Source organism: Gadus chalcogrammus, chromosome 17 (genome assembly GCF_026213295.1).
Source record: "Gadus chalcogrammus isolate NIFS_2021 chromosome 17, NIFS_Gcha_1.0, whole genome shotgun sequence".
NCBI classification, from domain to species: Eukaryota; Metazoa; Chordata; class Actinopteri; order Gadiformes; family Gadidae; genus Gadus; species Gadus chalcogrammus.
Genome location: NC_079428.1, coordinates 15,113,689 through 15,141,316, shown reverse-complemented (window position 1 = coordinate 15,141,316; position 27,628 = coordinate 15,113,689). Strand labels below are relative to the sequence as shown.

The window sequence follows — 27,628 nt, the reverse complement described above, 5'->3', positions numbered from 1 at the left end:
CAAGGAGACACAGACGTTTTCACAATTATCTTTTCTCCGCATTTGTATATCAGGAGGTGTGACCATGAGGGTCATTCACACTTATTCACACTTCATGCCCGATATGCATCGGTGTCGCTCAGACATCAGTAGAATCAATAGGGGTTTAGGGGGGCAGACTTGCAAGGGGCGGGATATGACGTAGGGTGGAGGTTCCCGAGAGGCGGGATAAGGACGGCCAATGTCACTCTAGTCAGAATGGGCAAAACTCATTGCGATGCATCATATATTCTGTTACATCAACAACATCCACATCGATCGATGAAAGATTTGAGCATGAGTTAGAGACAACAAAAAGAAGAAACAACAAAGAATTGCCTCGCGAACGACTGCGTTACCAGAGAAAGAGTGTATTTTTTGCTTCATTTCACATATAACAAACACTGGGGCAAATGTAGTTGACTTCTGTGTTTAACTGAGAAACAGGGATTGGAAGGCCGGGACCCTATAATGTTCAGCTAACTGTTGTACATACTAATAATAATAAAAAAAATCTATATACGCGTGCAGCTGTGAACTCATGTATTGTAATTTATTGTAGGATGTGTACTTTTAAGGTTACGATAAGACCTATCATTAAGCGATCACCACGAATGACTATGAAAAGCAGTGCCAAGATATAAATATTTTTTAACCATTCAGCGAACAAAAGGCAACAGGCTGATTATCTTTTAGGGTGCCACACAATAACATGCAAATGCAGACCGAAACGTCATCAACAAGCCGACTCAAATGGTGTGAAATGCCGACTTTCTACTCCTCATTCACATATAAGGGAATTAACATTACTGTCGGCTAAAATACTTCCTCAGGGGTATTATTTCTTTAGGATGTTTCAGGATACCAATGTCAGGATATGTCTTTCACATATACGCCCCGTCGGGAGAATAGCGGGAGAAGAGCAGGACTTACATGTATGTGTGAAAGCAGTGAAAGTGTTTTTTTCTTGTTTAGCGCTTTGTATGTCAGTTTGCCGCACAAAGCGCTACATGCATAAAGTTTGATTGATTGATGAACAGCTCTTTCATCATTTGTAGAAACGGATGGTTTTCAAGGAATTTGGAAATCTGTCTCATGTACACAGGCCACATGTCTATCATCCACCTGCCACCACCTGTGCGTCATTATTGGCCAGCAGCTTGCTAACTCCCGCCCCCAACTACTGTTGTTGTTCTTGTTCTTCTCTTGTGTTTCCAGATAAGAACTTTGAGGATGAGGACTCGGTTGACGGGGGTCGCTCCACCTCGTCCTCCTCATCCAAGCCCTCGAGTGCCCGGAGGACCGTGGTCAGCGTGGTCAGGAGACCCAGTGCCGCCTCTGCTAGCAAGATCACAAGTGAGCGGCTAGACAGCACTCTTGTATCGGCTCCCGCAGGCCGGATGACAACATTGCAACCAGAAATCGAAATGAATATTTAGACTACATTTGTTGTTCTTAATTATTTGTGTGGGTGACACACGTTTGGTTTTGTGTGTGTGTGTGTGTGTGTGTGTGTTCCCCAGGTAAAGAGGCAGCTGCAGGAGCTGTAGATGAAGAAGACTTTGTCAAAGCCTTTGAGGATGCTCCCTCTGTCCAGGTGCACATTATTCCCATAAGACAATAGCCAGACTGCTAGTGCTACAGGCTACGAGACAATGATAGCCACACCGTTATAGGCTACGAGGAAATGATACCCACACTAAACTGGCTGAGGGACAATGATACCCACACTGCTGAGGGATAATGATACCCACACTGCTACTGGCTGAGGGACAATGATACCCACACTGCTATTGGTTAATGGGCAATTATACCTATTATTACCTATTGATAGATACATAGATATATAAACTTCCATGGCTAAAATTAGGTCCGTTAATATCCCCAATTCAACCCCTGACAGTTATTTCCCACTTCCTTCCTTGAAAAAACCTGGACATGTTCTTGATTGATGTTAATTAAAAGGACCACAATGGAAAAAAGCCTTTGGGCTTTGTTTTTTTAATTCTTTTGAACACTTGTTAATTGTTGTTCAATAAAGTTTTCAATCAATCAAAACCTTGCCCTACAGTTCTACTCCAACAGAGAGATGGAGGATCAAATGTCAAAGATCAGAGAAGTTTTGTCTGATGAAAAGCACGACTGGGAGCATAGGGTGGTTGCGGTAAGATATACCCGCACTCACACACATGTATGCACAAAAATACACACGTTAATGCACCGACACATTGATATGCACACAGAACACATGCACATTAACAAATGTATATACACGCACACACACACACACGCGTATATACACAAACACACACGCACAACCAAACACATGTATATACACACATACACACATGTATACCCACTCACACGGAACAACACACACATATACAAAAACATACCCACACGCATGTTCACCGACGAACATGTATGTAAACAAACAAACTCTCCCGCACATACACAAGGGTATATTGTGGTAACCCGGTTCTATCAGCCCGCCTCCGATCAATGAACAAGAGTCTCTGATGCTCAAACTGCCAACAAGGCACGTTTATTAAGTCCAAAAAACAGAAAAAAGGGGAATCACCCGTCAATGCAAACTATAACTAAAAAGAGTCTGGGCTCCGTGAGCCACTGGGGATGCTGTGGTCGTATCTCACGCGCTGTCCCGGTATCCAGATGAGGAGGTCCTTCCTTGCAGTCCTGTGGTCTTCTCTAGACCGGGTACTGGGGCCAAGGTCCGTCCAGGTAGGGAATCTCAGTCCGCTCTCAGCTGCTACACGGGTCACATAGCTCCTGCCTTTAGACTACGTCTCAGCTTCTCTTATATAGCACTCACCTGGGTCTGATTGGCCTGGTACACAGGTGTCTCCCATTGGCGTTGAGTGGGACCGTGCCAATGCGACCCTTGGCGCCCTCTGGGGGAAAAGGGTGGTAGACTGCTAGTATTACCTGCCCTCTGGGCTTCCAGGGCCGCCGTGTCGGGGCCGGGTTGCCACAATATATTCATACACACAGACCCACACGCACACAAGGAGCTCTTTTCTAAACAGTGCTCCCCCACATTGCCCGACCTTACACTCTTCAATAAGCTACTGTCTAGACCATAAAGTGGTGTATCTCTCCTTGCCTCCTACTGAAGGTTAAGAAGGTGCGCTCCCTCATGATGGGCGGGGCGGCGGAGTACGAGGGCTTCCCCCAGCAGCTGCGTCTCATGGAAGCCCCTCTGAAGCTGTCTGCCAAAGACCTGCGCTCCCAGGTGGTCCGAGAGGCCTGTATCACTCTGGGGTAAGGCCTGCTCGCCCTGTCTGGGTGTTTTTGTGTGTGCTTTTTGGTTGAGGACTTGAAGAGCCCATTTAAAGGTTCCATGGCATGCTACTTTATAGGTGCTTTAATATAGATATTAGTGGGCCCCTAACACAGTATTTCAAGACGTTCCCAAAATTCAGCCATGGTGCAGAATTACAGTCACTACGAGCCAGTCGCACATTGAGCTTTCCCCAAACTCGCCTTTTCGGTGTCTGTAGCTTTAATGCAAATGAGGAGGAGAGAGGCGGGTCAAGGGGGATGGTGGGGGTGTGGCCCTGAGCAGCTTGCGGCCACGGAACGATGCACTGTTTACAGTGGATGTATCCTTTAGCCGTGGTCTGCAAATATTCGGGAGTCCTGGAGCTCTTTGTCTAAATAATATCATATTATACATAGATATCTATATCATATATATTATCACGGCCAAAAGCTGTGTGCGCCTCCAGAAGATATTATGGATCTCAAAGCACTTAGGCACCACCGCCTCCTGCAGCGGGCAGCGGGCAACACCGAGGAGGTGGTCCCTCGGCACCGGACAGCGGGGCTCACCGTCAACAATCCCTTTCTCCTCCATGTCTTGGTTCATGTACTTCAGGGAGTCAAAGCCAAAGTTCCTTTCCCCCAATACCTTTTCAACCATGGCTGAGTAGCCCCCACTACAAGTGTCGTTGTGGAAATACGAGACGAGAGTCTGATGTGTTATGCGCCATAACACCAACAGCAGAACGGTTATCCAAATAAAGAATAGTAGGCCTACAACACTTGCGTTATCGTCCTGGAGCTCTATATCTAAATAATATCATATAGCCTAACATGGCCTACATATCATATAATACATTATCACGGCCAAAAGCTTTGTGCGCCTCCAGACGATATTATGAATCACAAACGACTGCGTCGGGTTTTCCGACGTCTCTGGTTCTTCCACTTCCACATCAATCTGAAGTAGACTGAACCACTTGCTGCCCGCTGCCGGGCGGTGGTGTTCCGCGGCGGTGGTGCCTCACGGCAGCGGGTGGCAGGCAGCGGGCCTCAACGATGGCTACAGATAACCCCCACTACAGTCTCGTTGTGGAAATACGAGAGACGTCAGAGAACCAACGTGTTATGCGCCATGACACCAACAGCAGAATGGTAATCCAAATAACAAAGAACTGTACAACACTTGCTGTATTGGTCTGGGTGGATCTGATCAGCAATCCCACTATCCAGTTCAGCTAAACTAATTGATAATGAATAACTCCAAGAAGCATGATGCCGATTAGGAAGGTTTACTCAAATTCAAAGAGTGAAACTGAAACACAAACATAAATATAAATCAAGTGCACGAAGAGTTGGAGCTTTGTTGTATCTCTCTACAGGCAATGAACAGTTATGGAAAACATAGCTGGTGCCATATAAAATGGTACAATTGATGATCCAATAACCAAAATAATGCTGCTGAAGCGTAGCTAAGGACCTAACAAGCTGTAGCACTTACAAACCTTGCGATCATACAGCTAGCAAGACTAGGATGGTGGAAGATGTGATTTCTATAGTGTTAATGTAACTCAGTAGTCAGCAGAATCACTTTCGGAATAGCCACTTCCGGTCCGACCGGAAGTACTAACAAATAAAGACAGCTCGATAAAATAAAGCCTCGGCATAAAAACAGCGACGAATAGGGTCCAAAACACTTGCGTTGCACTGTCTGTAATCTCTCTCTCTCACACACACACACACACACACACACACACACACACACACACACACACACACACACACACACACACACACACACACACACACACACACACACACACACACACACACACACACACACACACACGTGTATGGGCGGGCAAAACAGAGAAAGGGGAGGTAGCTTGGCCCCTTATGACAACATATGGGGCCAGATTCCAAATCAGCGTACTTGAGCTTCCATTTTTTCAAAGGCGAGCAGGATACCTAGTGCTCGTTTTACACCGAATGTAAGTTTTAGCCACTGGGGGACCATAGGCAGGCTAGGGGAACTCATATTAATGTTAGAAAACCTCATAAAGTGATTTTCATGCCATGGGACCTTTAACATACAAGGACTTTTTGGGTGATGCAAGTGTGTGAGTGTGTTCCTCTGCGTGTATGTGTTTGTGTGTGTGTGTTGGGTATACTGGGTTGGGTATATTGGGTATACTTGCGAGGATTTTAAAGGCCATTTAACATATGAGGACATGGTGGGTGATACGTGTGTGTGTGTGTGTGTGTGTGTGCCTTTGCTTGTGTGTGTGCGTGTGTGTGTGTGTCGGTTTTATCAAACTTATTAGGGCATACCCTTAAAGGTTGGGTATGCGATTTGCGAAACGCCAGCAGATTTTGAAAACACACAACTCAAATGGTCCTACCCCCTCTCATTCAACGCTGACTCTGACTCCACCCATTCCAAGTACCTGGACGCGCAATAATGCACGAGCGCGAACAGAGATGCGCGAGAGCGAGCCAGGCTAGCGTAGGTTTTCGTTTAACAACATGGCACTACATTCAGCTGTAAGTTGCACCCATTACCACGGGAAATAGGGGTTTTGGGGGTGCTGCAACACCCCCTGTCCGAGGCTCTGTCTTATCACAGAAAACGATCATTTCTAAAAACTCCGGCCAAAGTGGAGATTTCTGAAAACGCCGGTTATGTGTTGTCGTGTCAACGGGGAGAAACGGGATTTTAGGTTCTGAAGCGTCACATTATGCACCAGGAAATGCTTAACGTCATGTGAGCGCCCGCTGTACCGTATTGGTCCGAATATAAACACAAACCCCAATGTAAGACGACCTATATTTGGAAAAAAGATTTGAAGACCAGATCTTGTTTTTATGAATAAATAAATTGTATTAATTGAAATAATATACGAAAATAAAAAGGCATAGAATAAAACACTGCATTGCCACTAAACAGTAGTGAAAATAGGCCGTACTGATGTGTACACCAAAGACTATTCCTGACACTCCTCTGCCCCGCTGTGTTCGCTCTGGCTGTGGTCGCTCCGAACTGTTTCGGCCCGTGGCAAAGCGAGTCATCCTCGCTGCTGTCCAAGGCATTTTGAGACGCAGCATTTATTTAATGCTCATATGACCTAGTGCTGAAAAAAGGTTATATGAAAAAGTGTGAGGGTAGCGGTGGTGCGCTAAACTAGTTCTGTGAGCAGCTGGATGTGAACCATGGTGTGAAGGAAGTGAACACAACGATCGATTTTCAACTGTGCGCGCATGCACTGGTGTAATTGAGCTGCGCTGCTTTATATCTTTTTTTTATCAATGTAACGAGTTGCGAGTCTAGTGCAGGCTGAGGTTTTTTTTCCAGCACCCCCTGCTGAGAATACGTTCTGCTATGGTTGCACCAGATGTTATAAACATTAAACGGTCATCATAAATCATTACTATTTTTAGAAAATGTATGTTTGTTTCATATAATTGTATTGGAAGTCCTGGTTTTCACTAGGGTTGCTGCGGTGTGGACATTTTCACAACGAGTAATACACTCGTCTCAACACCGGTATTACCGAGTATAAACGGTATAAACTTTGAAACTACGTCAACCGCCACACAAGCATCGGGTTTTAGACCCTTCTCGTCCTTCAGTGGCCGTCAACGTTCGAAAGCAGCGCCTAGGATTATTCTTGAAATCAGTTTTTCTCTTTCAGCGTTTTTATTATCAATTACTCTCTGAAAAAGAGTTTTCCTTCTCTTTGCTGGTGGTGGTGGTGGTGGGGATGGTGGCGTCTTGTCTGCCATGGAAATTGTCTTCTACTGCTAGGTCCAAATGTGGATTAACTAGTTCCAGTAGCTACCGCAGGATAACAACAAACAGGAGCTTGCTCTGGGTCACGAGCTCTGGGTCACGAGTACTGCACGAAGGGGTCGCGCGCGGGGGAGGGGGAGTGCAGTACGACCGTTGATTGACGTACTTACTGTCCAATGCAACGAGGTGGCAATCCAAATGATTGGCTGGAGTTTTTCGAGCCCTGCCCGTTCCACAGATGATTGACTTGTTTAATTTTCATGTCAGTACTTCTAACTCAGTGGCTGTAAGCGGGTTATGATAAGGATTTCAAGTAATTTTGCAAAAATGGCCAAAAAAGCAAATTCCATACCCAACCTTTAAAAGCCCACCTTACGGACTTCCGGTGGCGCTGAACCTAATGGCTGCTTGAAAATCTCGCTCCCACCCGGTGTGATATAATCCCCTTAGAAAAACCTTACTGATAAAAACAACGTACTGATATTAACCATGGAAGGGGAGAAGCAAAAAAAGACTAAACTTAAACCAAGCTCAAAACATGATAAAACGGCGACATCCGACGAAACATATGAAGACGAAGACGGCAATGAGGACAATGGCGGCGCTGATAAAGAAGTAGCTAACCCGAACATGCAGGCTATCTACAACGAGATTTGGGCACTCAGGTCAGACCTAAAAAGTGAAATGAGTGAATTCCGACGCTCTTTTCGCAACGACATGAAGAAGGAACTGAACGAGTTTAAAGGAGAAATCAACCAGAAACTTGAAGCTACTAGCGAGCTAAATGCTACTGTAGTTAGAGTTGCGGAGGCAGAACAACGTATCCCTGTCTTCTGATATCGAAGACAGGGATGAAGCTGCGAGGGAGGCTCTCATCCAGGCATTAGAGACCCAAGACACTTTGCAGGCTAAATTAACCGAATTAGAAGCACGCTCACGCCGAAACAACCTCCGTATACACGGAATACCGGAAGAGTCTGAGGGGCCCGATCTGTCGGCGTTTGTGACCAAGCTAATAAAATCAGAAGTCGGCATGCCGGTAGCGGACATGGACCTCGGCATACAGCGCTGCCACCGGGCATTGGCTCCAAAACCTCCCCAAGGCGCTCCGCCAAGATCACTGGTGATTTGCTTCCTCGAGTTCAGAGTGAAAGAGCAGGTGCTGCACACAGCATGGAAGAAAAAAGTTGTTCGATATGAGGGGAAAAGGATCTATTTCGACCAAGATTACCCTCCCGAGATCTTGAAAAGAAGAAAGGCATATGCGGGAATGCTGAGAGAGCTCAAAGCCAAGGGTATCCGCTTCCAGACGCCACATCCAGCTAAATTGAAGGTGTTTTTTGACAGCGGCACCCGGATCTACGAGAGCGCGGCGGAGGCTGCAAAGGACCTGAAGAAGAGAGGAATCACTCTGGAAAATGTGACAGAGCCAGACCCGACCGTGGAGAAACAACGGAGATTATCAACGTGGGAGAAAGCGGGTGCAAATCGATCCGGACGGGCAGTGGATCGCGGACGGATCAGGGAGAAACTACGGAGCTTTCAGCGCGCCTCTCCGGGAACATCTGACGCTGCAGAGTGAAGCGTCTGTGGGTGAGCTACTAAGACACTGACTATCGTTTCTCACAGAGCTGGACAGGTTTGAACTTTTTACCGGTTTTTGGGAGCTGTTTTAAATGTTACCGGTGCAGAGTACCATCTCTGACACAGAGAGGCCCTCGATGGACGCGAGGATTTCCTCTCATTTTGAAGCTTTATTTGAACTTCGGACTTGGAAGTCTTTGGTTTCTGTTTTTCTAGTTCATTGTTCACTGTTCGTTGTTCTTATCATGGGTAATGTCACACAAGTTTACACAGTTTGGAAAAAGATATGCATCGTCAGGAGTATAAATTAGTCACACTCAACGTCAATGGGCTGCATAATCCGATAAAAAGGAGTAAAATTATTGCAAAAATGAAGCGAGAAAAGCAGCAGATAATATATTGGCAGGAGACACATCTCTCTTCTTCTGAACATGAAAAATTAAAAAAGCTTGGGTTTCAAAATACCTATTATTCATTTCATAAATCCGGCCGGAGGAGAGGTGTGGCCATGCTGATCCCCAATACAGTACATTTTGAGTTTATTTCTCAGGTGAAAGATAATGAAGGGAGATTTGTCTTAGTAAAAGGCAAATTAGATAATGAAGCAGTAACTTTATTTAATGTGTATGCTCCCCCAGGGAGTAACAAATGTTTTTTTAAGAAAATATTCGAATTGATGGTAAAGGAAACACAGGGAACCCTGATTCTTGGTGGTGACTTTAACATCCAACTTCAACCAAAATTAGATACATCTAACCAACGCCAAAAGAAAAGCCCAAATGCCATCTTGGTTCAGCGAATGCTTACACAACTGGGCCTGATTGATGTGTGGAGAGAGTCCCATCCCATAGAAAAACAATTTACATATTACTCCCCTTGTCACTCTGTTTACTCGCGGATTGATTACTTATTTATGTATAAATCAGACTGGCATAGGGTCAGAGATTGTGAGATAGGGATTAGAGACGTATCTGATCATTCAGGCGTATATTTAACCTTATATTTAAACAGCCAACGGAAAAATACACTTTGGAGGCTTAACACAAGCATTTTAAATGACAAAGCAGTACAGAAACAGATCCAGCAGGAATTTGAAACATACCTACAGTATAATGATAATGGAGAAGTGTCTCCTAATACTTTGTGGGATGCAGCAAAGGCTGTAATTCGAGGTAAAATAATTGCCCTTACGGACTCACGGAAAAAGAAAAACAGAAAAGACTTAATTACAATTACAAGAGGAACTTAAGTCACTAGAGATTAGACATACAGAACAAAAAGATCCTCAAATATTAATTAAAATAAATAAAATCAAACAAGATATAAATGGTATATATGATGAGGAAATTGAAAAACAACTTACATTTACCAAACAAAAGTACTATGAGACAGGATCGAGGGCTATGAAACTCCTTTCTTGGAGGATACGAAAACAACAGGAAAAGAATACAATATATAAAATTAGGAACCCTATGACAAAAAATATGAGCGGTAATCTAGAAGACATCCAACGCTCTTTTGAACTATATTATAAGGACTTGTATACTCAACCAACCAGAGCCGATACCACAATAATAGAGACGTTTCTAAGTTCGCTGGACCTACCATCCATAGGAGAAAAACAGAATAAAGAAATTATGGCTGAGATAAAGCTAGAAGAACTGAATAAAGCCATCTCAAGATTGAAAGCTAATAAAGCTCCTGGTGCAGATGGATATTCGTCTGAATGGTACAAAACATTTAGAACACAAATAACACCTATGCTGCTTAACTGCTTTAACCACACCTTGAGAACAGGAGAAGCCCCGCAGTCATGGAAGGAAGCAGTCATTTCTGTCATCCCAAAAGAAGGTAAAGATAAAAAGGAATGCAGCTCATATAGACCAATATCAGTACTCAATGTAGACTATAAACTATTTGCCTCAGTCCTATCTAAAAGGCTGGAAGCTATTATCCCGGAGCTAATAGATTTGGACCAAACAGGCTTTGTACTAAATAGACAGACACAGGATAATTTAAGGAGAACATTACAAGTGATGAGTCATGTTACTTCGACCAAAATTGGTGCAATGTTGGTTAGTCTAGATGCCGAAAAGGCTTTCGACTCAGTAGGTTGGGAATATTTGTATAGGGTACTTGCAAGATTTGGCTTTAAGGACTGCTTCATTACATGTATTAAATCGTTATACTCCTCTCCAACAGCCATGATTAGGATAAATGGACACCTGTCACAAACTATTCGCCTAGAAAGAGGGATACGCCAGGGATGTCCCCTGAGTCCGACCTTGTTTGCCTTATTTATTGAACCTTTGGCCCAAGCAATTAGAGAGGACCCTGAGATAAAGGGGATAACTATTAGAGGAGAGGAACATAAAATTTGTATGTTTGCGGATGATGTCCTGCTCTTTATCACAACCCCTGACTCGAGCATCCCCAGATTGATGTGTCTAATAAAGACTTAGTTACAACTCATACTCTGGATACAAGCTAAATATTCAAAAAACTCAAACCCTTACATTTAATTATACTCCCCATCCAGATATAAAAAAGAAGTACAACTTTAAATGGGACTCTTCCACAATAAAATATCTAGGAATAAATCTACCAAAAGATATGTCGAAGCTTTCTGAAATTAATTATGGCCCCATCAACAAAGCGGTAAAATCAGACATCTCTAGATGGACGATGCTCCCGCTGGATATGAGCAATAGAATAGAAATAATCAAAATGAATGTGTTGCCATGATTTCTTTATCTCTTCCAGTCCTTACCCCTGGAGATACCACCCAAACAATTTGATGAATGGGACGGGTGGATTTCAAGGTTTATTTGGAACGGTAAAAGACCGAGGGTACAGTTCAAGACACTGCAGTTGAAGAAGGAGAGGGGAGGGAGAGCTCTACCATGCTTACAGGCCTATTATCATGCTGCACAATTGAAACCCTTAGTATACTGGTGTACACCAAATTATGAATCTAAATGGAAGTCTTTGGAAATTACACAGACAGATATTCCAATACAATCAATATTAGGAAACAAAAGCCAAGCAGAAAAGAATTATGACAGCTTGAATCAATGGACCCTATTCACGGTTAAACTGTGGTTTAAGGTGTTGAGGAAATTGCAGCTAGAGAAACAGGCCAGGGTCTTGAATTGGGTAGCATATGATCCAGAATTTGAACCTGCGAGACTGGACGGGAGCTTTAAACAGTGGATTAGGAGAGGCATCACATCCTTTTGTTCACTCACTTCTAACGGTAAATTTCAGAGTTATAAGGCAATTTCTGACTCATTTGGATTGGAAAAATGCAATTTTTTTAGATACCTACAAGCTAGAGACTACTTTAATAAAATATCACAAATCAAAACGGGGAAAGGATATAACCTGATCTCTATATTCCATGAAGCTTATGAAAAAAACAACATTAAAAAACTGATCTCACGAATATATGAAAGTATACAAACCTCCAAAAATCACTCTACGTTATACATCAAACAAAAATGGGAAAAGGAGTCTGGTACAGAAATATCAGATGAGTCTTGGATGGAGATATGTGAGACACAAGCAACCACTGCAAACTCAAGATCATTAAGAGAGTTTGGTTGGAAGAATGTTGTGAGTTTTTTTTATCACTCCTAAAATAACGGCTTTGCAATCAGGCTCTCAGAGTCCGGGGCTTTGTTGGAGACAATGTGGAGCCATCATGGCCAACCATTTTCATGTCTTTTGGGCTTGTCAAAGAATTCAACCATATTGGAGGGAAGTAACTAATGAAATATGTAAGATGATGGGAATTAAATTAGACTACTCTTTTACTACTTTGTATCTAGGTAAAATACCAGAATTTATCCCTCACAAATACAAATACCTGCTAAAGATTCTCTTGGCATGTGGTAGAAAGGCTATAACCCGAAGATGGCTCCAAACTGACCCCCCAACATTGCACCAGTGGAGGGGGATAGTGAAAGAAGTTTACTGTATGGAGAGACTGACTTATATTTTAAGATTGGAATTGGAGAAATGTGTTGAACGTTGGGAAAAATGGATTGTGTATGCACTGTGCCTGGAATAGTATGACACTGTACTTCGATGTATTGAGAAGAATGTGACCCTATACTGTTACACCCATGAGTATGTTGTATGTTTTTCCTTTTTTTTCCTTTATTTCTTTCTGTCCAAAATTCAAAATCCAAAATAAAAAGTAAAAAAAAAAGAAAAAAAAAAGCCCACCTTACATGTGAGGACGCATGTGTGTACGTAGGGTGGGTGTTTAAAGGTTCAATTGGGGTGTTATTTACATTGCTCTATCTGTTAGCATGCTTGTTGGCTTCTAAAAGTGCCACTATTTTAGATTTATGATGTTGAGATTGGGAGTCAAGTTAGAAATTAGCTCCAAATTTGTATCAACTCGTACTGTTCCACACATACATGAACACATTATACATTAAGCAAGTTTGACCACTCTCGCCTCCATTGACTTTAGTTAATGAGCAGAGCTGTGAGGATGATGAACTAGAACCCAGATGCATTAGTTCTCCCTCTCAGTCGGCCAATGCATGGATGAATGAATGGATGGATGTATGCAGTTATAATTTCTCTCTTTTTCTTTACTCTTCCTCTCTACTTGCGTCTCCTCTTTCCCCCCCCTCTTTTAACCTCCTTTACCAACCGTTGCTTCCTTTTCCTTAATTTCCCATAACAAACCGATTTTCTCTCATTCTTTAGCATCCTTTTAACACACAAGTCTTTCCTATTGTTTAACAAAAACAACCTAAATTAACTTACTCCCGTGTGCTTCCCATCTCTCCAGGTACCTGTCAACGTTGCTAGGCAACAAGTTTGACCACTGTGCGGAGAGCATCATGCCCACACTACTCAACCTGGTGCCCAACAGCGCCAAGATCATGGCCACGTCCGGGGTGGCCGCCATTCGCATCATCCTCAGGGTACACCCTCATGGTTCACTCCGTTACACCCCGGGGACACACTCATGGTTCAGTCCGTCTCACCCCGGGGGTACACTCTCAGGGTTTAGTCTGAGAGGGTACACCAGGTGCAAACCGGGTATACCCCCCGGTTTGACCCCAGGGGTACACACCATCAGGGTTCAGTCTGTCTCACCCCGGGGGTTCACACTCAGGGTTTAGTCTTTCTCACCCTGGGGGTACACACTAGGGGTGTAATGGTACACAAAAGTCACAATTCGGTACTTACCTCGGTTTTTATGTCACGGTACGGTGCGTTCGGATTACTCAGTTTATTCATCAATTCATAGTAACGCACTGCATTTTTCGTACAGTAACGGTAACGGCGTTATAACGACGGAAATAGTAATTAGTTAGATTACCCCGTTACTGAAAAAATAACGGCGTTATCTAACGCCGTTCTTTTAAACTGCGTTATTACCAACACTGCCGACAACCTAAGAACCCAGACACTGCAGTCATGTGATGGCTGAATTCGAGGGAGGCATCTGATTGGCTACAGAGAGTTCCTTGTTGAAGAAAATGTATTTGTGAATCAAGCCACGTCAGGAGTCTCAAAAATCCACATATAAATCCACACCAGTTCACACACAAATGCAAACAATTTCACAAATGAAAAGCGTCTTGTAAATTCAAGTGTTACCATTTGTATATAAATGTTTAACGCCAAAAGAACGCAAACCAATTTTAACGGCGTTCATTTTTTTAGCGCTCTTTTGGCTTGGCAAACTGAGTTTTTTCACCTGCTGTCTAGCAACAACTAGTCATGTTAGAAAATCTACAACACCATACCGGATCTAGCTACACCGGACACAAAATAACAAGCACGCCGCACGAACAGACATAATCGACCTGGTTGCAACGTTGACAGTTTGTGAGTGTTGCGGCTGTTGAGTGAGTGAGAGGTTGCGGGCGCAAAGCTCAGGCTGCCGGACGGCGCTGCAAGGAACTTTTATCAACGCAATATTATTATCCCACAGTAATCAGCCCTACAGCCCCGAAACATTAACGGCCCACCGGGAATTCTCCAGACTCTCCCGATTACCACTCCGCCACCGTATGTGTGTGTGTGTGTGGGCGTTATTCGATAGCCTGGTAATGTGTATAGGCCTACGTACGTCAGGAATATTCATACTGGTTTAAATAATAAATCTTATAGTATTTCCCATATTTGCTGAGCAAGAGTTTTGCTCGAAAGTTCAGTGATTTAAACAAATTAAAGCCTGGGCTATTGAAGTTTTACAGTAAGCCTACAACTGTCATGCACCTACCCGATGTCAAGGGGACCGGGTTGAATTCACTGCGGGTCTCACTCCTTATATCCATCTTACCAAATATATTTTATTACTGTCCTTCTCAGCACTCTCTGAACTCACTAAAAGGCTAGCAGCACGAAATTAAGGGATATTTAGAATAGCAAAAAATATGTGATTAATCGCAATTAAATATTTAATCGCTCGACAGCACTAATATAAATCACAAAATACATTTGTGAATCCTTCTCTGTGCATTCATTACTAATGAGACTGTTCTGATCCCATATTTTAAAGAGAAAATCTCACATCCCAAAGTTCTTTGAAAAAAATACAATTTGATGCTTTTTTTATATCATCTTGTCCATGTGTTGCTATCATAAAAAGTACTTGCTATCATTGATAACTGATAAGAAACTGTATGTACACGTTGCCAGGTACTTTTTTGTTGTAGTGTGCAAAATATCATTCATCATCATGACATGCCATAACTATTAAACCATTATTGATTTCTACCATTAGAAGTCTTCTAGTAGACCCCAACATATTCCATAATGCTAGGGGAGTATTATACCATTTAAGATCTATCCCAGCGATGGAGAGAGAGAACTGGCGAAGTGATCGCATGTTATGTCTTCTTCCTTTTCCAGCACACACACTACGCACGGCTCATCCTCATCATCACCAGTAACTGCACATCCAAATCTGTGGCTGTCCGAAGGTAAGCTGTGCCGAGTGACCCCTGACCCTTCTGTCGGTGTACATCTCATTAGAGATGTAGATTGAGTGCCGTGCCCGTTGAGAGCAAAGTTCAAATGTAGCCTCTGGTGTTATTCCCCCACCAGACGCTGTTATGAGTTCCTGGAGCTCATGTTGCTGGAGTGGCCCACCAACACAATGGAGAGGTGAGCTGAACACATACTCATTCCCACAAACCATATGTATGGATGGCCATCTATAGCCGTTTTCACACATGTCCTATGCATTTTTCGCCGCATTTGTATATCAGGAGGTTCGACCCGGAGGGTTGTTCACACTTGTTGCTTTATAGGGTGAATCACTATATAGTGTGATGTCGTTCCGACAGCAGTAGAATCAACGGGGGGTTTAGGGGGCGGCATTGCAATGGACGGGATATGACGTTGGGTCTAAGTTCGCAAGAGACAAGTGCAGCCACTGTCACTCTAGTTTCTTTTGGTTTGACCGGAGAAAGAGAGTGTATTTTTTGCTTAATTTCAAGTATAACAAACACTGGGGCAAATATAGTTGATTGCTGTGTTTTACTGAAAAAACAGGGAGTGGAAGGCCGGGACCCTATAATGTTCAGCTAACTGTAAACAATAATAAATAAATAAACATTTTCTGTACCCGTGCAGCTGTGAACTAATGTATTGTAATTTATTGTATGATGTGTACATTAAGGGTTATGCTAAGACCTATCTTTTACCGTTAACCACGAATGTAAAGCAGTGCCAAGATTTCAATATTTTTTAGCCATTCAGCGAACAAAAGGCAATAGGCTGATTATTATCAGGGTGTCACTGACTCAATGACATGCAAATGAAGACTGCAGACCAGACCGAAGCTTCATCAACACGCCCACTCAACACGTGAAATTGGTTATTATTTTAAATACCGATTTTCTACTCCTCATTCACATATAAGGTAATTAACATTTCCTACAAAGTCAAAGTCATGTTTATTACATCCATGACAATGGAAATTACATTGCTTATACCCACCGTCATGCCCACATAAAAAAGAACCTCAGTTGAGGCTAGATCAGGGGTCAGCAACCTATTCAACATGCAGTGCCAGTTTGACATTTTCTCGTTAATGCGTGTGCCTTAAGCAACAATCTATTAAAAATTAAGCTGAATTATGACAGCTGGAAATGTTCTCTTTCCATATAGTCCATAATCATACATCAACATTTTAAATATTTGGTTGTTATATTTGCAACAAGGGTTTACAAATTATAATTACATATGTTCAATCTTAAATCACCATTTTCAGAAACTCATTCAAAAACATATTTAGACTGTGAGAAATGTAAAAAAATTGAATATATGAGAATGTTGGAACCATCCACATCAATATCTTTAAGACATGTACAGCTTTGCAATACCATGTGAAGGCGATGCATAAAGGGCAATTGCAACAATATTTTAAATATTTACTTCTCTATTACTCACAACATAGGTTTAAAAACTATTAATTGATCTCATTTCAGAACACTGCTTTCTGTAACTAATTTAAACATATTCGCACTGGGAGGAAATGCCCAAAACAGAATAAAGTGAATTTTTTTTTTAGATTTTTTGCACTGTAATTAGGCCCTGAAGTAGCCTAATTTTATATTGATATACTGTATATATATATAATTTTTTTTAAGTGTGCCAATGATTATGTTGCCCCGTGCCAGTGGTGGCACGCATGCCTAGGGTTGCCGACCCCTGGGCTAGATGGTATAAACAGGCATCTGCGCCTATAGTTACAGGAACTGATTTAATAAATTAACTATGGGCCCTATTTTAACAGTCTGAAACGCAAGTGAGAAGCGCCAAACACAAGTAGCTTTGTGGGGGGATTTATGGCGATGTTGCTATTTTACCGGTGGATAAATGTCTTTTGCGCCCGATGCAAATCTAAAAAGGGTTGCCCCAGTGTTTCCCACAGAAATTTTGGAGACTATGGGGGGGGTGGGGGGTATGGAGCGATTGTTGACCGGGGGGGGGGGGGGGGGGGGGGGGCGTGGCGTATGGAGCGATTGTTGACCGGGGGGGTGGGTGGTATGTCTTCAAACTTCGTCTGAGCAAAAAAAAAAAAAAAAAAAAAAATTATAATAATAATTATTATTCATGTGCACGCAGAGACTATGGCGGCCGAAATTAGACTATGGCGGGGCGCCATAGTCTCGTCGATGTGTGGGAAACACTGGTTGCCCTGAAGTAGCCTAATTACCCGTAGGTGTGGTTTGGGCGTAACGTGCAATAAACCAATGAGAGTGCCATCTCCCATCCCCTTTAAGAGCCATTAGCGCATTTGAATCTGACGAGTTGATATTTTGACAGCAAGTTTGTAGTCTCCGATGAGACTGATGCATGACCACATGAATTTTAAACTTCAAATGGCTCAGTTTATGGCCAAATAATATGGCCTAATTCACACATTGAAGCGTTTTCTTCCACAACTTCAGAAATACTCTCCCCTGGAGTCCTCAAATACATTTCGGCAAATAAAACTTTATATAACACACATATGATATGCGGTAACTGTTGTTCTATTTAATGATAGATGCAGTACATTAACAAACATCGTTTCTTACCAGTATTGCATGCATTACCGTTATCGACTTGTGCTCCTAATATGCATGTGTCCCCCCGTTAATATACATTGCCATGGTCTGTATTTTGCGTTACGTGTTTAGTTTGTGTGTGTTTAAACAGATGGATGTACACAAGCGCACCCACATTCATTAATTATTTTACACATACACACACGTGCGCCCGCATTCATTCATTCTTTTTCACACTCACTCGCGGTAAAACAATGTTTTCTACTATACTCATAAATCCTTAAAGTTATGGGCTTGTAAACGATGTCTGTGTCAGGAAAATATGTTTTTGCTGTCAACCTTGTCCCACAGGAATCCTTGAAATGATCACGGACGCTTAACTCAAAATCCATGGAATCCTCACGGAAACACGCCAATTTCCCGTGATATGGCCACGGATTTTGCTCCAATGCAAGTTGATGACACTCATATTCCGTGGCACACACACAGATCCCCGTTTCAATAAACGAGTCGACCACGGGTGCTTAACTCAAAATCCGTGGTGGCCTCACGCATAGGTTCCGGGACCTATGAGGCCGCGGGGCCAATGACCACCCCACTTTTCGTAGAAAAAAATAAATAAATGTTGCCTGTATTGATGAACTATTTCGTTTCTTAGTAATGTTTTGGCCTAATATTGTTACTATACAAACGAACAGAGCTCCGTCTCCCCGGGACCTTATATTGATTGAGTCTAAAATGTTCTCAACGATTCAGCCAATGAGAGTACTACAGCAGGTAGCAATCGCGTTGCCATGGCCCATGGGTAAACAAATGAGCACCGCCATACAAGTTAACTAACGATCGCTGTAGGCTTCAATATCATGCAACCACTTTGTTTTCTTTTAATTTTTTTCTACATCGCAATTGCATGCTTTAATAAAGTATTGTTTTTACCTACCATTACGAGTCTCGTTTGGCCTAGTAGGGAATTTGCACAATGGCGCTGCTGCTGCTTGCTTATGGCTGGTTCTGACTACACGATTTCAGCCAGATTTTGCCCCGAATCGTTCGTCAAAGACAAATTTGAGTGGTACACGATTTTGAAAAGTGGGCGACGAGATGAGGTCTTGTAATGTGACATGCTTGCGATCTGCACTTTTTTCGTCTCCGTTGTTGACATGGAACTGTGCCCCCGCAACCTCTCACTCACTCAACAGACGCAACGTCGCAACCAAGTCGATTTTGTTTAGAGGGGAGTAAATGAGCGGCCCCTCCCGAAGTGGTACAGCCCAGGTGGGCCTTGAATTGCGATTGGTCAGAAAGACGTAACAGCATTGAACTCTCGTGCAGGGCCTCGTTTCCCGAAAGCGTCGTTAGCCTAAGTGGATCGTGAAGTGCGTCGAAAGGGCATCGTAGAGTTTTCACCGCGTTTCCCGAAAGCATCGTTGGTAACGAACGTCGTGAAAACGCTCGTAACTAACGAGTACTCCAGGGGTACTCGTAGGTACTCGTAGGACGCTAAGAGCATCGTCAGCCTACTATAGCCTCAGTGTCGTCACCATCGGACATTCCGTTTGGCATTCCGTTTTTTATTAAAACGCATTCCGCCTTTATGTTCTTAGTTTGGGGATTAATAAAGATTATTAATTTATTTATTAATAAAGATGTTAAAATGGCCAAAATAAAACGGAACAGTCAAGAAAATGTTTGCGCAGGCAGGGCACTCAAAATGTGTGAGAGAAAGTGGGGGGATTTGTGCAGACTGTGACATAGGCTACTCATAAAACATAGCCTAAAATAACCCCAAAAATGTAAAATTAAACAAAATAATGAATAAAAGAAATGAAAGAAAAATAAAATAAAATAATGAATGAAAGAAATTAAAAGGCAAAAGGAGCAGGCAAAACGCTGGGATATGGTGGTGATTGGTCACGTTGACGGGGATGTTTAGTGACATGGGAAGGTTAAAAAAAAGCCGCGATCACTCTTCGGCGTGATTCCAAACCAGCAACGTAATCCGGGAGGCCGTCCCGAAACGGATCTTCCTCGTCCGGTTCACCCAACGCCACCCCAGCCTTGGCTGCAATGTTGTGCAACATTGCTGTCACGCAGATCACAGCGCACGACTTGGCTTGCGCAAACTGGAGCCCTCCGCCGGACTTGTGGAGGCATCGGAAGCGCAACTTCCACCTGCCGATCGTGCGCTCGACATGCACCGGGCCAGACGGTGGGCTTCGTTGTACTGTTCCTCGTGGACGTCTCCCGGGTTAGCCACTGGGGTGAACAGGTGAGGCCTAAGCGGATAGCCACTGTCTCCGAGGAGCCGCCACTCTCCCCTGGGGGCTGCAGCCAGCCGTCCGATGGAGGACTCGCGGAACACGAAGGAGTCATGAGTGCTTCCAGGCCATCTCGCTACGACATCCAGGATGATGCCCTGATGGTCGCACACCACCTGGCAGTTGACAGCGGCATATCCCTTCCGACAGATGTAGACGTGGCCATCAACGTGGGGCGTGAGAATTGGAATCAAAGTTTATAGCCAATCAAATGATCAATCAAGGAAACTTTATGCGGAATCAGATTAAGTCGGCTCTCTTTGCTGCGCAAAGCATGTTTCAGAAATCAGCCCATTAAGATAAATGTAGTTGTCGCACAAGCAATTTTTAATTTTGTCATATGGAATTATTTCTGGGGGGAAAATGCCGTGAAACGCACAGTGCATTCAGGATTAGGACTGATATATGTCGGCTTAAGCCTAATCAATTGTGTTTTAATGTCTTTAGCATTCATATAATTGCAGTCTATTTTTTTCGTAGGCTACTCTGCGGTTGTCCTTGATGGGGAGATATTTTAACCTTTTTTAACACAATTTTCCTGCGACATTCCTGCGTCTCCCCCTCCTACGGAGCCCATTTCAGCACCGTGTCAGTAGAGAGTTACAATCCTACGACGTCGTTTGTGCGGCGTGCTTGTTGTTTTGTTTTCAGTGTAGCTAGATCTGGGCCCCGTTTCCCGATAACGATGGATCTTCGCTCGTAAGATCATTCTCCCGATGGATCTTTCGAACCATCGATAATTTCTTTGGAGCGTTTCCCGATACTCCTGAACGCGCATTCGCTGCACTCACGATGATCGTAGGATTGTACGTGTCCAGTGACATGATGCTGAAACGGGCTATGACGCCGCTGGAGACGCAGGAATGTCGGAGGAAAATGGGGTTAAAAAGGGTTAAAAAATCTCCCCATCAAGGCCAACCGCAGAGTAGCCTACGAAAAGAATAGACTGCAATAATATGAATGCTAAAGATATTAAAACACAATTGATTAAGCCTAGGCCGACATATATATCAGTCCTAATCCTGAACGCACTGTGCATACATTTATTCACGCCATTTCCCCCCCTGAAATAATTCCATGTTACAAAAATCCAAAATAGCTTGTGTGACAACTACATTTATCTTAATGTGCTGATTTTTTAAACATATATTTTGCGCAGCAAGAGAGCCGACTTTATCTGATATAGGACGTAAATATGGAACGCTCCGTTCACTTGCATGGGCCCTTCACAACAACGCCAGCTTCTTCGGTTGCTAAGCGACGTCAACGTCTTTGGCTAACTATTTCTCTGCTGATCAACACTACGTATGGTAAGTTGGTAACAAATAAATTGTAAAAAAAAAAAACAACCTTGTGAAGTTATTTTTTCGTTTGGCAAGTAGCCACTCATTATCGAAAATAAATAATAAATGATCGAAGCACCTCCGTTTCGAGTCGGTGTCCGGTTCGCCCTGTCTGGGGTTATTTTCCCGATTATGACCGGGGTTCTATTATCCCACTCAACGTCAATATAACTCTGCACGTGGAAGGGAAAATAGCTTTATTGGTAATTACAATAATATGCTGCTGTATTTTCCGAGACCCCCACATATATTTGAGTTTACTGCTTTCATGGGAGCCAGACCTCTCTCTATGGGAGCTCAGCTCCCACTGGCTCCCACCTAACTCGAACCCTGGCTATAGGTCTTTCCAGGGCCGTTGCTACGATTCCTGGGCCCCTAGACAAGATTTACTGGTGGGCCCCCCTGCGCTGAATTGTTGACGGGGGGGGGGGGGGGGGCGCTATGGTAGTACTATGGGCTGGTAGTAAAATAAAAAAATAAAAAAAAATATTTTTTTTTTTTTTTTGTGGGCCCCCCCTGGGCTGTGGGCCCCTAGAATCGTCATCACCTTTCACCCCTTATCGACGGCCCTGGGTCTTTCTACACTGCCGAGCCGGTTCGGTCGCAGCTTGGCACGCCCGGCGATTTCACCTTCTTATCTCAAGTTTCCTGTGTCAAACCGAGGGGGTTAAATCCCCCGTTCTTCACGGCGCAGGGTTTCTTGGTTCACTGGGGAAGGCGGGGCTGTGCACGGAGTCTCTGAACTCTTTAGAATAATTTGTATTATTGCATACTCCCGAATGTTTTCATTTTTTATGAATGAAGACACCCGCATGCAATAATGAGTTCACTCTATAGTAGGCTAACGACGCTCTTACACCGGGATTCCACCGGACGCGTACGCACCGCGGAACGGCTGCGTCCTCTGCCCTGCATCCATTCCTACCGGGCGCATAACGGCAGCGTAGCGCTGCCTTGCGAGCCAGCCGTATTCACGCGAGATCACGCGATAATCCTAAACCTAATGTACTCACCTTCCACTCCCAAAACTATTGCAATTAAATGCCACGCTTTGTCCTTTCTGACATTTTCCTTACAAAAGATGATTTGGTACATAAATGACTTCATGTTGCTGAACTTCGACAATGAGTCTCTCGTCGTCCATGTTGCCGACCCTCTGAGACCCTTTGATTGATTGACTGCTGACCTGCTGCCACCGGTCATGATGTAATAATGTTGATGTGAAGTTACATGAGCTGAGTATTGTGTTTTATTTTGAAAATTGACCGGATGCTCTATGGCTTTTACTTTTCAATTCCTGCCCGGCTCGACCTGCTCTGTCGAAATTGACGAGGTTTAGCAGCGGCTCGCGGCAAAAATAGAATTGAACGGAAAGATAGCCGCTCCCGCCCGGTGGAAATGGTCTCATTGATTAGAGTTGAAGCGATCAGCAGCGGAGACCGCGGCGCAGCCGTCCCGCGGAGCGTACGCCTCCGGTGGAATCAGGCCTTTAGCGTCCTACGAGTACCCTGGAGTACTCGTTAGCTACGAGCGTTTTCAAGACGTTCGTTACCAACGATGCTTTCGGGAAACGGTCTGAAAACTGTACGATGCTCGTACGACCCACACTGCGATCCACTTAGGCTAATGATGCTTTCGGGAAACGGGGCCCTGGTATGGTTTTGTAGTTTTTCTAATGTGACTAGCACTAATATTTATGAATGAAATTCATATTGACGGTATGGCACTATATCTCGCCCATGCACCCATCTTGAATTGACTATTGACCGTTTTGGTTGCTTCGAGGAGGTCTGGGCCCCGTTTCCCGATATCGATGGATCTTCGCTCGTAAGATCATTCTCCCGATGGATCTTTCGAACCTTTCGAAAATTTCTTTGTCGCGTTTCTCGAAACTCCTCTTAACGTGAACGCGCATTCGCTGCACTCACAACGTCGTAGGATTGTAACTGTCTACTGACACGGTGCTGAAATGGGCTCCGTAGGAGGGGGAGACGCAGGAATGTCGCAGGAAAATTGTGTTAAAAAGGGTTAAAATATCTCCCCATCAAGGACAACAGCAGAGTAGCCTACGAAAAAAATAGACTGCAATTATATGAATGCTAAAGACATTAAAACACAATTGATTGGACATATATCAGTCCTAATCCTGAATCCATAATTCCATATGACAAAAAATGTAAAATAGCTTGTGTGACAACTACATTTATCTTAATGGGCTGATTTCTGAAACATGCTTTGCACAGCAAAGAGAGCTGACTTAATCTGATTCCGCATAAAGTTTCCTTGATTGATCATTTGATTGGCTATAAAAGACCCTCCGGAAAAAGGGTAAGGCCTCTAGAAACGCGCAGTCATACAGCGCTACAGGCTGCCCAGGGAGGCCATCAGACAGCTGCTTGGGGCGATCAGGCAAGACCTCAGACGTGCTACAAGGAGGAGCTTTGCGCTCACACCGCAAGTGCAGCTCTTGGCCGCCCTCCGATTCTACGCCACAGGGAGCTTCCTGCAGGTGGTAGGAGATGGCCAGGGCCTGTGCAAGGCGTCAGTGTGCAGATCGGTCCAGGCAGTGACATACAGCCTCCTTCGTCTCGTACCGCGACACGTCCGTTTCCACAGCAGAGACGAGATGGGTGCGACCCAAGATAAGTTTTTTCGGTCGTTCCGCATACCACAAGTGGCCGGAGTCGTGGATGGAACTTTGATTCCAATTCTCACGCCCCACGTTGATGGCCACGTCTACATCTGTCGGAAGGGATATGCCGCTGTCAACTGCCAGGTGGTGTGCGACCATCAGGACATCATCCTGGATGTCGTAGCGAGATGGCCTGGAAGCACTCACGACTCCTTCGTGTTCCGCGAGTCCTCCATCGGACGGCTGGCTGCAGCCTCCAGGGGAGAGTGGCGGCTCCTCGGAGACAGTGGCTATCCGCTTAGGCCTCACCTGTTCACCCCAGTGGCTAACCCGGGAGACGTCCACGAGGAACGGTACAACGAAGCCCACCGTCTGGCCCGGTGCATTGTCGAGCGCACGATCGGCAGATGGAAGTTGCGCTTCCGATGCCTCCACAAGTCCGGCGGAGGGCTCCAGTTTGCGCCAGCCAAGTCGTGCGCTGTGATCTGTGTGACAGCAATGTTGCACAACATTGCAGCCAAGGCTGGGGTGGTGTTGGGTGAACCGGACGAGGACGAGGAAGATCCGTTTCGGGACGGCCTCCCGGATTACGCTGCTGGTTAGGAATCACGCCGAAGACTGATCGCGTCTTTTTTTTAACCCCCCCATGTCACTAAACATCCCCGTCAACGTGACCAATCCCCACCATATCCCAGCCTTTTGCCTGCTCCTTTTGCCTTTAATTTTTTTTTCATTTCTTTCATTCATTATTTGGTTTCTTTTTTCTTTCATTTCATTCATTATTTTATTTTATATTTTTTTCATTTCTTTCATTCATTATTTTATTTTATTATTTTTTCATTTCTTTCATTCATTTTTTTTTTCTTTCATTCATTATTTTGTTTAATTTATAATTGTTGGTTATTTTAGGCTACGTTTTATGAGTAGCCTATGTCACAGTCTGCACAAATCCCCCCACTTTCTCTCACACATTTTGAGTGCCCTGCCTGCGCAAACTTTTCTGGACTGTCCCGTTTTATTTTGGCCATTTTAACATCTTTATTAATAAATAAATTAATAATCTTTATTAATCACCAAACTAAGAACATAAAGGCGCAATGCATTTTAATAAAACGCATCCAATACACGGAATGTCCGATGGTGACGCCACTGAGGCTATAGTAGGCTGACGATGCTCTTAGCGTCCTACGAGTACCTACGAGTACCCCTGGAGTACTCGTTAGCTACGAGCGTTTTCAAGACGTTCGTTACCAACGATGCTTTCGGGAAACGCGATGAAAACTCTACGATGCCCTTTCGACGCACTTCACTATCCACTTAGGCTAACGACGCTTTCGGGAAACGAGGCCCTGGTGGTCTCTGTATATAATAAATAAATAAAAACATCTATCTATAGCGAAATAAATAAATATCTATAAATATGTATGGGAATTTATATATAGGCTATATATATACACATACATATTTATACATAGGCCTATATATTTATTTATTTTATTGCTTCGAGGAGGTCTGGTGGTCTCCGTATATAATAAATAAATAAATATTTTAGGGCTGTCAAGCGATTAAAAAAATGTATTAATTAATTACAGGCTCTGTGATTAATGAATCTAAATTAATCGCATTCTTAAATTTTTCCGAGAAAGTATTTGAAAATAAATTAATTTAAGTAAATGATGGCAGATGTGTGATTCAATGAATAATAGACATAAGACTTTAAAGTTCAATGCCTCTTTTATTTAAAACATGTCTTTCATCAACATACGGTGCATTTTAAGATCAAATTAATAACATTTCCATCTCACTCAAGATTTAATGCATCTCAGTCGAGTGTGGCTTGACGAGGCTGCCTGCTCGGGCCAGCTTCAGGGGCTGTGGCAGCTCGTACCTGCGAGCTTGCTACCAAATGTTTTGCGTTGAGGTGATATTTAAGGGTTGATGAACTCTGGTGATAGGAAAATTCCTTACTATAGAGATTGCAGATAACGGTATCTACAGTTCCATCTGGGAGTTTAAACTTGAACTTGTCTTTCACGGGGCCGAGCAGCGTCTTCTCGTCTGCCTCCATTTTGTTTAAACGCAAATGATGCACCGGGTCAAAGATCACTATAAAAACGCGATTAATTTCCGTAAATCTTTTTAACTCATTTTTTCTGTGATTAATTAATCGAAATTAAGGCGTTAATTTGACAGCCATAAAATATAGATAAATATATTGGTATGTATATACCTATTAACATACATATTTATATCTATTTATTATATACGGAGACCACCAGACCTCCTCGAAGCAACGAAAATGGTCTATTAAATTCAAGACGGGTGCATGGGCGAGAATAGGGATATAGTCACATATCGTCAATATGAATTTCATTAATTTCCGAGAGGATGGTCAATGGTCAGATACAGATCTCGTTATATAGAAAATAAAGGCTAGTCCTACATGGTTATAATAATTTGAATAGAATTAACTTATAAAGCGTATAAGAGACAACGAGATCTAGTTGTGGGCCAGCAGAGGCTGCATTTTAACCAAATTCGGCCTATAACCTTATACATATAATAGTAACTCTATACGTCAAATGTAGGATATGCTGTAGGCCTATGTATAGGCTAGTTTTTTTATATTATAATTATTTAAATATTGTCAAACCTGAACCACATTCCCCATAGAAAAAGCACACTGTGTTACTTGGTGTTACAACCCTCTTTATTGATTGAATTGGTGGAAGTTGATAATCAATGGTCAGATACAGATTTTGTTATATCGATAATAGCTACATGGCCTATTTATATTATTATAACTAAATAATTTGATATTTATTTATATATGATATATATTTTAATATTTAATGTCTTCAATATTAAACTGATGCATTTCAATCAGGAGATTATTTTTCGGATTCAGAAGGGGTTGGAGGGGGCGAGCTGTGCAAGATAAGTCAAAACAACAATCCGATTAATCAGATTTTTGAGCAGACCCCCTCAAAAACTGAAACTATCCACGTTCCTTAAACCCAGTCTCACACCAGAATGTAGTAAAACTGCCCACTGCAGAAAATACCTTACAATAACGTCTCTAAACATTTGACACGGCTACGTTGTTTTGGCCTATTCTTTTCAAT

The 27,628-nt window shown here is 43.3% G+C and overlaps 1 protein-coding gene across 2 annotated transcripts in view; it reads left to right on the top strand.

Moving 5' to 3' along the window:
• clasp1a (cytoplasmic linker associated protein 1a) overlaps positions 1–27,628 on the top strand; it is a 137,914-nt gene that overhangs the window by 9,461 nt on the left and 100,825 nt on the right. Inside the window, exons 2-8 of one of the 2 annotated variants that reach the window (XM_056576028.1) lie at positions 1,237–1,374; positions 1,542–1,615; positions 2,090–2,182; positions 3,155–3,300; positions 13,485–13,620; positions 15,563–15,633; positions 15,758–15,817. In XM_056576028.1, coding sequence (XP_056432003.1) covers positions 1,237–1,374; positions 1,542–1,615; positions 2,090–2,182; positions 3,155–3,300; positions 13,485–13,620; positions 15,563–15,633; positions 15,758–15,817 — 718 coding nt within the window. Of the gene's footprint in view, positions 1–26; positions 1,375–1,541; positions 1,616–2,089; positions 2,183–3,154; positions 3,301–13,484; positions 13,621–15,562; positions 15,634–15,757; positions 15,818–27,628 lie in introns of those variants that run through there. The other variant, XM_056576027.1, reaches the window with a different exon arrangement.